Below are 11,982 nucleotides of genomic sequence, written 5' to 3'. Positions count from 1 at the left end.
GCCACCGGGCCGGCCCTGCTCTCAGTATTCTGTATGATATCTGATGCAATCCTGAACAAAGGGTGTGACAACCCTAGGGCTACCACCCACTGACTTCTGTTTACCAGGACTGCCTCAGACACTCTAAATACATCCTGTCTCTATTCTTTGCCTTCTTACCCTATTGGATAGAGGAGGAAACTGAGAAAAGCAATTGCTCAGGAACCAAACCCATTCCCAAACTAAAGGTGAGCCAGGGAGGGACTAGGAGCATCAGAGTTGCCTGTCTCTCTCTGCGTCAACTCCCCCATGAGCAGCAGAGAAATACAGAGAGAATGAGATGTGGACAATGGGAAAGGCACCCTTCAAAATCCTGAGCAGCCAGAAAGGGTGTCTGATGTTTTCCTTTAGGACTACTGAGCAACACAATAGGCAAGAAAGAAAATATTTTGCAAACACAATCTACTGGTTGCTCCTTGGCTTTAAACATATCAACCATGAGTCTACTAAGTGCTTTCGGGATCACAGTAGTGTTGCCAGCAGGTGGGTCTGGTCTGTGTTCTCTGGTGGCCCCACAGGGACAAGCAGAGTGCTCCATGTGTGCCTGCTGGATAACAGAGTGAGCAGCTGGATGAATGTCTTGTAATTTCTGCCATTTGTTTTTTCTTGAATTCCTATGAAAGTAGCTGCAGATGTCCCTTAAGCAAATTCTGTGAAGCAGATCAAACCCCACAATACAAAAGCATGACTGTGACATGGTGATACAAAAGCACTGCCTGGTGACCCAGTTGTTTCAAGTAATTTCTATTATAAAAAATTCAGCTATGTCCTCAAAGTTTGTTGTAATGAGACAAAAACTAATCTTGAGAAATTATATCCTATGTGAGATTTTGGTAAAGAAATCATTCAAAGAAAAATAGGTCAATAAAGTACTCGCCTGTGTACCTAATGAAGAACTGCCATGTGGAGCAGAGGGGCAGGAGGGAGGGGACACGGCAGGGTGTGACACCAATGATGTTAGGTTAAAGCCCCGAGTTGTAGATGTGAACAACTCTGCATCTAAAATCAAAGTCAGCTTTCTGTAACCTTCTGAACTTTGTCCAAATTCTTCATCCCAGCTTTCAAAAATCCTTCAGAGTTTAGACTGCTTGGGGATAAGGACAGTTCAAGAAATCATGCTAGTTTCCAGCAGATCCTAGAAACGACACCGTGTGGAAAGTGAGTAGACTTTTCCAGAGCGGTTACAGGTGTCAGAACAGGAGGCAACCATGTGATAAAAATCAGCCAACGTGAGCCGGCCTGGAGAATACGTCCATTAGCTGCTACCGGGGAGGGAGGGAGTCACTTAGTTCTGCTGCGCTTCCCCTGCCTCACCAAAAGGGGCATTTTTAACCCACCACAGAAGAAGGCTCTGAGGCTCCCCAAGGAATCTGCATGGAAAGCTGAGCACACGGGGCTGTGCTTTGCACAGTGAGGGCTCAGTAAGTAGTGGTTACTGCCCTTTCCCACCTGATTGCAAGAACAGGAGTCCAGTGTCAGTAGGCCTGCTGATTTTCCAAGAAGAGTCAGAAATCTAGATTTGATATGAAATCTTTGGTTTTTAAATATCAGCTAATATGAAATGTTTTGTAAAACATTATGTGTTCAAACTAAATGTACCTGCAGGCCGGGTCTGGCTCACAGGGGCCGTTTTGCCCCTCTGATCCACAGTGGTCACAGGTCCTGGTTCACGCAGAGGTCACATAAGCCACCCCCCTCATTAGGTGTAGTCGAGGAAATTCCTGTTGATACATAACATTGGACTCACCCACACTGACATCACCACCTCTCCTCTCCACTCACATTTCATGCTTTAAGTGACAATTTTATCTCTTAAATGTGTCCCTTAATCACAACCAATCATTTCTTTTTTGTGTATTTATATATTTTATTGAAACATAATTGACTGTATATATCTGTGGAGTACACCATTGAATATTGATACCTGTGTGCAATATGTGATGTTCAAATCAGGATAATTAATATATTCAACATTACACAATATAATCATTTTTTGTGGCTATTTATCAATTTCTAGCTACATTCCCCCCTGCTGCCTCCTCCTATGGCCTCAGTTCTGTTCTTTCCTTTTAAAAGATCAACAAATTATAGTGATTGTTGTGTCTTTCTTTCTCTCCTTTTTCCAATTTATTTGTTTATTATTTAAGCTCCCACTTATGAGTGAAGACATGCAGTATTTCTCCTTCTGTGTCTGGCTTATTTCACTTGACATAATTTTCTCTAAATTCATCCATGCTGCTGTGAATGCCAGAATTTCATTCTTCTTTATGGCAGAGTAGTATTCCATTGTGCATACATGCCACATTTTCCTTATCCAGTCATCCATCGATGGAATTTACATTGGTTCCAACTCTTAGCTATTGCAAATAGAGCTGCAATAAACATGGGAGTGCAGGTATCTCTTCAACATGATGATTTCCTCTCCTTTGGGTATGTACCCAGCAGTGGAGTAGCTGGATCATATGGCAGCTCTATCTGTAGTTGTCTGAGGAAACTCCATACTGTTTTCCATAATGGCTGCATTAACTACAGTCCCACCACCAGTGCAGAAGGGTTCCCCTTTCTCTGCTTCTTCATCAGCATTTCTTATTCTGTCTTTTTGATGCTGGCCAGTCTAACTGGCATGAGATGATATCTGAGTGTGGTTTTGATTTGCATTTTCCTGATGCTGAGTGATGATGAGCATCTTTTCATGTGTCTGTTGGCCATTTGTATGTCTTCCTTTGAGAAATGCCGATTCAGTTCCCATTTTTTAGTCAGTTTACTTGTTTTTTTACTGCTAAGTTATTTTTTTTTTTTCTCTTTTTGTCTTTTTTCATGTCCGGCAACGGATCGCAACCCTCAGTGTCACGCCCGCACCGGACCAGGACCGGCGACGGGACCGCAACCCCCGGTGTCACGTCCACACCTCGCTCAGCCAGTGAGCGGGAACAGGTCTGTATGTGGGATCCGAACCCTCAGCGGGAGCGCTGCCTCGCTCCCAAGCAGCGCACTGTAGCAGTGCGCCACCGGGCCGGCCCATTTTTACTGCTAAGTTATTTGAGTTCCTTATATATTCTGGATATTAATCCCTTGTTGAATACACAGTTTGCAAATATTTTTTTCCATTCTGTAGCTTGTCTTTTCACTCTCTTAATTTCTTTTGCAGTGAAGAAGCTTTTTATTTAGATATAATCCCGTTTGTTTATTTCTTCTTTTGTTGTCTGTGCTTTTGGGGTCTTATTCATAAGTCTTTGCTCAGTCCTACTTCCTGAAGTGTTTCCCTGAAGTTTTAGGTGTTTTATAGTTTCAGGTCTTATATTTGAGTCTTTAATCCATTTTGAGTTGCTTTTATTATATGGTAAGAGGTATGGGTCGAATTTCATTCCTCTACATATGGATGTCCAGTGTTCCCAGCACCGTTTATTAGAGAGGCGGTCTTTTCCCCACTGTATGTTCTTGTTGTCTTTATTGAAGATAAGTTGGCTGTAAGTATGTGCGTTGATTTCTCGGTTATTTATTCTGTTCCATTGGTCCATGTGTCTACTTTTATGCCAGTACCAAGCTGTTTGGTTACTACTGCTTTGTAGTATAGTTTGAAGTCAGGCAGTTTTATGCCTCTGGCTTATTCATTTATTTATTTTTGCTCAGAATTGCTTTGGCTATTCAGGGTCTTTTGTTGTTTTGTATGAATGTTATGATTTTATTTTTTCTGTGAATAATGTCATTGGTATTTTGATGGGGATTTCTTTGAATCTGTAGATCACTTTAGGTAGTATTGACATTTTCACAATGTTAATTTTTCCAATCCAAGAGTATATTATGTCTTTCCATCTTTTTGTGTCCTCTTAATTTCCTTCAGCAGTGATTTGTATTTCTCATTGTAGAGATCTTTCACCTCCTTGGTTAAATTGATTTCTAGGTATTTTATTTTTTTGATGACTACTGTAAATGGACTTGCTTTCTTGGTTTTTTCCCCTCTATTTCATTGTTGGAGTATTAAAACCCTAACGATTTTTTCATGTTGATTTTGTGTCTTGCAAATTTACTGAAATTGTTTATCATCTCTAAGAGCGTTTTTGTAGTCTTTAGGTTTTTCTATATATAGGATCATATCATCTGCAAACAGGGACAGTTTGGCTTCATCTTTTCTGATCCGGATGCCCTTTATCTCTTTCTCTTCCTTGGTCTCTGCCCACGTGTTGGTCACATATCCCATCGTAATATTTTGGGAACATTTTCCGACATCTTTTCACACTAGGCTCTGCCTCCTTAACTGTCAGGACTTTGAGGCCAGGGCCCATCTCCAATTTCTGCTGAATCCCCTCACATCAAAGTTGCCATGTTATGAGGAGATGACGGCTGAACTGAGGTCTAAGACTTGGAGATGCTGCCCTCAGTACACAGCATCTGAGGACCAACCAGACTGGTCCTCCGTAGCATGATGGTTGAGGACACAGGCTCCAGATTCATAGTCACCTTTGTCATTTGCTCTCAGTGTGGTCTTGAGCAAATTGCTTACTCTGAGCCTCAGTTACTTCATCTGAAAAATGGGGATAATAAAAGGAGCTATTTTATTAGGTGGAGATTAAATAGGGCATGTGAAGTCTTTAGCAGAGGACACACAGTAAGCATTCAATAAGAAGTGGGAATTATTATATATAGAAAGCTCCGTTCATTTATCTCATTATGAATGAACTTTGATCTGATTCTGAACATACAGCAATTCTGCTTGAATTTTATCTTCCCCTTAAAATTTAATTCTGCTTGAATTTAATCTTCGCTTCCTGTGTTCAGCCTGTTACCTCCCTAAGCCGCAGTGGGATGTCCAGGGGGAAAGAGAACGACACCGGAGTCAGTGAGTTCCTGCTGCTTGGCATCACCAGCGACCCGGGGCAGAGGCAGGCGCTCTTCTGGCTCTTCCTGTGTATGTACCTGGTCACTCTGGCTGGGAACACACTCATCATCCTGGTCATTGGCTCCGCCCCACACCTGCACACCCCCATGTACTTCTTCCTCACCAATCTCTCCTTTGTTGATCTCTGCTTCACCACCAACCTGATCCCCAGGCTCCTGGTCAGCCATGTGGCAGGGACATGGACTATCCCTTACACCCACTGCCTGACTCAGATGTACTTCTTCATCTCTTTTGCCCACCTGGACACCTTTCTTCTGGCTGTCATGGCACTGGACCGCTATGCTGCCATCTGTTACCCCCTTCAGTATTGCTCCATTTTCACCCCCCGGCTCTGCGGGGAGATGGCCGCCCTCGTTTGGGTGGGCTCTGGTCTCATCTCCCTGGTGCACACGCTCCTCATGAGCAGACTAACCTTCTGCTCTTCCACCCAGGAGATCTCACACTTTTACTGCGAAGCCTACCTGCTCCTAAAGATCGCCTGCTCGGACACACGTGTCAATCAGCGCCTGTTCCTGGGGGGCGTGGTCCTGTTTGTGGCCCCCTGCGTTCTCATCATGGTCTCCTACATCTGCATTGCTGCCACTGTCCTCCGGATCCCATCTGCTGGGGGAAGGCGCAAGGCATTTTCCACATGTAGCTCCCACCTGTCCGTAGTCATCCTGTTCTATGGCACCGTTCTGGCGATCTATATACGCCCCCCAGACTCCTTCTCAGCCCAGGACACCATAGCAACCATCATGTACACTGTGCTGACCCCCATGCTAAACCCCTTCATCTACAGCCTGAGGAACAAGGACATGAAGGAGGCCGTGAGGAGACTCTTCCGTAGGGGCACAAAACCCTCTCAGTGCTGCCGACTGCTGGGCTGGTCTCTGAGGAGGTCCAAGATATAAGGTGATGGAACATGGCTCTGGACATCACCACAGATAAACGGAAAGTCCCAGTTCCATTGGATTAAACAAGGCAGGGTTTTATTTTTTTTCCTTTTTGTCTTTTTTCGAGACCGGCAACGGATCACAACCCTCAGTGTCGCGCCTGTACCGGGGACCGGCAACGGGATCGCAACCCTCGGTGTTGCACCCGCGCCTCGCTCAGCCAGTGAGCGGCCGGTCTGTATGTGGGATCCGAACCCTCGGCGGGAGCGCCGCAGCACTCCCAAGCGGCACACTGTAGCAGTGCACCACCGGGCCGGCCCAAACAAGGTAGGGTTTTATTTTTGTTTTTCATAATGGCGAGCCCAGAGTGGGAAGTCCAAAGCTAAAAAGGAGGCTCCTGCCGGATCTCTCTTCTGCCCTCACAGAGCGAGGCTTTCATCCCTCTGTTTCCATGATGGCTGCTGGGGCTCCAACCATGTGTCCTGCTCCAGGTGGGAGGATGAGGAGAGGAAGGGCAAAGGGGGTCTTTTACTTTCAAGGGCATCCGCAGAACCCCCACTCACGTCTCAGTGGCCATCCACCTGCAAAGCAGGCTGGAAAGGGGCTTGTTATTTTTGCTGCTGTTTGTTTTTGGCAGCTGGTGGGTACAGGGATAGAACCCTGGACCTTGATGTTATCAGCACCACACTCTAACCAACTTAGCAACCAGCCAGCTGTTGTTTATTTATTTGTTTGCTGGGCTTAGGCAAATCACCACCTTCAATAAGATAGGGATTATCTTAGAAAGGAAGAGGAGGAAGTGGATAGTGGGCATACAACCAGCAGGTATGCCAAAAAACCAAGACTTATTTTGCCACATTAACGATGTGAAGTCATGTTCTTATTTTAGGCGAATAAACCTATTTTGTACCTTGATTCCCTCTGGACTGATTGCGTGTTGGGAGACAAACCAGGTGGGTTCCTATACTCCTGAGGCTAAAAAGTCAGAAGACCAATCCCACGGTTCTGCATATCAGTGAGGTTTCTCTGGATGGAGAAACACAGTACAAGGAAAAGTGAATGGGGAGTTTGTGGCATTAACTTTTGTGAGACTAATTTTTTAAAGGAGGAGTAGATTTCATTTAAGATGTTTTTTCTGTGGGAACTTAATGTGGGGAAAAGTTCATATTGTTCAGACTTTGCAATTGTAATATTCCTACATACTGATGTTAAAATAAAGCACCAAAATATTCTAAATGTAAGAAAAGAAACAATAAAGCCTTATAGTACACTGTCAACATTAGGGTAAAATATCAAAAATTTTAAGATGCCTTGGTGGAAAACATCTATCTAGGTCCAATATCAAGGGCTAAATCAATACAATTTTTTAAAAAAATGGCTGCTTGCAACGTTGTCTTAATGATGCCTTTTTATTTTCTTATGTTTTTTTTTTTTTGTCTTTTTTTTTTACTGACTGGCAACAGATCGCAACCCTCAGTGTCGCATCCGTACCGGACCGGGACTGGCAACGGGATTGCAAACCTCGGTGTTGCTCCCGCACCTCACTCAGCCAGTGAGCTGCCGGTCTGTATGTGGGATCCGAACCCTCGGCGGGAGCGCCACCACGCTCTCAAGCGGCGCACTGTAGCAGTGCGCCACCAGGCCGGCCCGAATGGGAGAGGGATCGCTCTTCCCAGTGTTAACTACTTTCTAAAGATAGCAAAGGACTCAATGAGGCTAATGCCTTTCATATGCAAACAAACAAATTCAGAACCCAAACCCCCCCCCCCTCCTCTACCAGCCTCTCACACTCTGGGCTAATAATCCTCCGTCCATAATCATCCCACATATACTTGTCTACTGGGGACAGTCTCTATGACCTAGAGCACACTGAAATTATTCAAACCAGGCAATTCTAAGCCTGCGTAACTTTGCATCTCCCATTCCTAACTGCAGAAACCACCATAAAGGCTCTTACCCATGTTTTTCTCTGGCTCCCTCTACCTCCTGACCAAACCTGGTGTTTCCCCATGTGGCCCTACATGGTGTGCCATACCTCCTGTTCCTAGGGATCCGTAAGCGTAAAAACTTCTTTCTTGGGCTGGCTGGTTAGCTAGGTTGGTTTGGGCAAGGTGTTATAACACCAAGGTCAAGGGTTCAGATCACCTTGTAGGCCAGCCACCAAAATATAAAAAGGTTTTTTTTTCTTTCTTTATGGTGGTCATTTCTGTGTCTGCGTATCTTACCACACCTGATTAAAACAAACCCCGGGTTATTTTCCTTACAAAATAAAAAACAGACGTCATTACAGAAAAAAAAGGAAAACAAAGAAAAATTTCAAAAAAGAAATGAAAAATTAAGACAAAAAATTTTGCAAGATATATAACAGGAGGTTATGATGCACACACACACCCCAAAAGTGGGTAAAGGGTAGCAGCAGAAGGACAAATGAGTAATAATCACACAAAGAGATGGGCATCATCACTGAAAATCAAAACAATAAAAACCTAAAATAAAAGTAATGTGTATGTTTATCCAATCTGACAGGATTTCAAATGAGAATATCCAATTAGCTTGGGGTGGTGAAACAAGCATTCAGATTGTGAGTCAAAGGGAAATCCAACTGTGATTGATGGGAGTATAAACTGGGACAAACTTTCTATAAGAAAATGTAGCAATTTTTACCAAAGCCATAAAAATGTGGCCCAAAGATTCATATTGTAGGAATTCATCACTAAAAAGCAACAATTTATCGAATTGTTATGACTGTTCATTATACTATAATTATAATAATGGAAAAGTTTGAAGAAATGTAGATGTCCATTGGTTTGGAGGTGTTAAATAAATTACTATTTAGTCCTTATGAAATCTGACAGTCTCTATCTACTGACATGGAAAGATATTAAATATACTCTAAGTTTAAAAAAAGCAAGTTACAGTACAGCCTGAGCCTCTCTTTGTACACATAATCATGCACAGAAAAACTTTCCCAATAGATGTCTCTAAAACCTCTTGGTGAATCGTTCGTAGATAATTTTTATTTTTTTTAGTTTTACATATCCAAATATTTTAAGGGAGTGTATTTTCTTTTGTTATTTATTTATTTATTTTTGGAAGATGACCAGTAAGGGGATCGTAAGCCTTGACTTGGTGTTGTCAGCACCACGCTCTCCCAGTGAGCGAACTGACCATCCCTACATAGGGATCCGAACCTGTGGCCTTGGTGTTGTCAGCACCACACTCTCCTAAGTGAGCCACAGGCCGGCCCTTTCTTTTATAATCAGAAAAAATAAAGCAACTTTATTTCTTTAAAAACATACACACACATTCAGGGCAGTGCGTAGAACCCTGTCGCTTGCGTGGTCCCTCCAGTTTGTGTGGCCCAGAAGGAAGACCCAACGGCAAGGAGTTGTGGAATGTAGCGTGTTGGTGACAGGGCTTGAAGAAGCAGTTCTACAATGTAAGCCAGAATGGAAAGAGAAAGATAACATGCAAAATGGTTGAATAGGAGGCTCTAGGGGTTAGTTCCTCCAACAAAGCAATGATTGAGCTTGAAAGAACAAATGCAACTATTTCAGAACTCTGGAACTTGATTGGACACTTAAACCGAGGACTGCTTCATAAAGGGAGAAGCTGATGTTCTTTGGTAAAAGAGAAGCATACATAAATCAACTACACACACAGACCCATTTCTTAGCCCCACTGGAGTGTCTGGCTGCTGCCAGGACAGAAAGTGGAAACTTTGCCCTCAAAAGTTTGGGGGTCATGTGTTTTGGTTGGTCTGATGGTGTTCTGAGGGACCAGTGCAGACATTTGCCTACTTTTGTTCCACTCAGCTACAGTGGCATCCCCAAGCCCCAGTGGCATTTATCATATGAGTTAAAGAGATAAAATCCCGGGCCGGCCCAGTGGCACACTGCTACAGTGCGCCGCTTGGGAGCGCGGCGGCGCTCCCGCCGAGGGTTTGGATCCCACATACAGACTGGCCGCTCACTGGCTGAGCGAGGTGCAGGCGCAACACCGAGGGTTGCGATCCCATTGCCAGTCCCGGTCCGGTACGGGTGCGACACTGAGGGTTGCGATCCGTTGCCGGTCATGAAAAAAGACAAAAAGGAAAAAAAAAAAAAGAGAGATAAAATCCCTTTTTCTCCCATTTTTGGAGCCAGACATTTAAGGAAATCTTTGTTAGATCACTGGTTGGCCACGGAGGTAATGAAACAAGTTCAATGATCTCACACAACAAGGATGCAAATATTATTTGAAAAAGTCACAAAGGGTGGCTCCAAAACTCAACATGCAAAATCAGAAATCTCTGAGGATTGGGAAAATCTGATTTTAAGAGTTGTCAAATTATAATATTCAGAATGCCTAATTCTCAACAAAATATTGCAAAATACACAGAGAAATAGGAAAGTATGTCTTGATTACAGGGGGTGAAAAGAATTTGACAGAAATCCTCCTTAAGGAAGCCAAGACATTGTAATTTCTAGTGAAAGATGTTACATCAACTGTCTTAAATATGGAAACCATGGACAAAGAACTAAAGGAAACTGGGAAGATGAGGCATGAATAAAATGAGACTCTCAACAAACAGAAATTATAAAAAGGAACCAAACAGAAATTCTGGATCTGAAAAGTACAATAACTGAAATGAAATATTCACTGGAGAGGATCAACAGCAGATTTAACCAGACAAAAGAAAGGATCAATAAACTTGAAGGCAATTAAAATTTTCCAGTCTGAAGACCAGAAAGAAAAAAGGATAAAGAAAAATTAACAGAGTCTGAAGGACCTATGGGATACCATCAAATGTACCAATATACACATCATAGGAATGCCAGAAGGAGAAGAAATAGAGAAAGGGGTAGAAAAGAATATTTCTTAGTGAAGAAATAATGGCCCCAAACTCCCCAAATCTGGTGAAAGACATGAATATATACATTAAAGAAGCTCAACAAACTCCAAGCAGGATAAACTCAAAGAGATCCATACTGGAGTACATTCTTGTAAAATTGTCAAAACCCAAGGACAAAGAGGGAATTTTGAAAGCAGCAAAAGAGAAGTAACTCATTATATACAAAGCATCATCAATAAGCTTAACAGTTGATTTTTCACCAGAAATCACACAGGCCAGAAGGAAGTGGGATAACATATTTTAAGAGCTAGAAGAAAAGAAAAAAAAAAAAAACCTGTCAACAAAGAATTCTATAAATGGCAAATTCAAGAATGAAGAAATTAAGACATTTCCAGATAAACAAAAGCTTAAGGAGTTCATCACTAGCAGACCTGCCCTGCAAGAAATGATAAAGGGAGTCCTTCAGTTTGATATGAAAGGACACTAGACAGTAACTCAAATTCATATGAAGAAATAAAGAACAGTAGTAAAGGCAACTGCATACATAAAAATAAAAGTAACTATTAATGTATTTTTAGCTTGTAACTCGTCTTTTCTCCTACATAATGTTAAAAATAACTACATAAAACATAAGTCTAGGTTGATGGACATGTAATATATAAAGATGTAATTAGTGACAATAACATGAAAGGAGGATGGAGCTACATAGGAGCAAATTTTTATACTATTAAAACTAAGTTGGTATTAATTATAACAATATTATTATAAATTAAGATGTTAATTGCAATCCCCAAGAGAATAACTAAAAAAAATAACTAAGATATGCACAGCAAAAAATGAGAAAGTAATCTAATTGGTACCCTAGGAAATATCTAACACACAAAAAGGCAGTAATAGATGGAATTAAGGAAAAAATATGAGACAAACAGAAAAAAATAGCCAAATGGCAAAAGTAAGTCCTTTCTTATCAGTAATTACTTTAAACATAAATTGATTAATCTATGCTACAGAAAGGCAAAAATTGGCAGGTTGAATTTAAAAAAATATGACCATCTACAGGCAATCTACAAGTCACAAAGACAAAGAAATTGAAAGTATAAGGATGGAAATAGATATTCCATGCAAACAATAACATTTTAACAACATTGAATCCTACAATACATGACAATAGTACATCTCCATTCATTTAGATTTTTTATTTCTTTCTTCAGAGTTTTGTAGTATTTGACACACAAATTCTCCACACATTGTTAGATTTCTACCTTAGTGCTTCAAGTTTGTGCTATTATAAGATACTCTTGTTTAATCGTAAAATATAATTGTTCATTGCCAGTATA

The 11,982-nt window shown here is 41.9% G+C and overlaps 1 protein-coding gene across 1 annotated transcript; it reads left to right on the top strand.

Moving 5' to 3' along the window:
* The first annotated feature begins 4,842 nt into the window (after positions 1-4,842).
* On the top strand, positions 4,843-5,829 carry LOC103581380 (olfactory receptor 1N1-like). The gene has a single exon (XM_008563228.1). The coding sequence runs from the start codon at positions 4,843-4,845 to the stop codon at positions 5,827-5,829; it is 987 nt and encodes a 328-aa protein (XP_008561450.1).
* The last annotated feature ends 6,153 nt before the right edge of the window (positions 5,830-11,982 follow it).

Source organism: Galeopterus variegatus, unplaced genomic scaffold, assembly GCF_000696425.1.
Source record: "Galeopterus variegatus unplaced genomic scaffold, G_variegatus-3.0.2 Scaffold12932, whole genome shotgun sequence".
NCBI classification, from domain to species: domain Eukaryota; kingdom Metazoa; phylum Chordata; class Mammalia; order Dermoptera; family Cynocephalidae; genus Galeopterus; species Galeopterus variegatus.
Note: the sequence above shows the minus strand (reverse complement) of the source record. Positions and strands in the feature narration are given on the sequence as shown.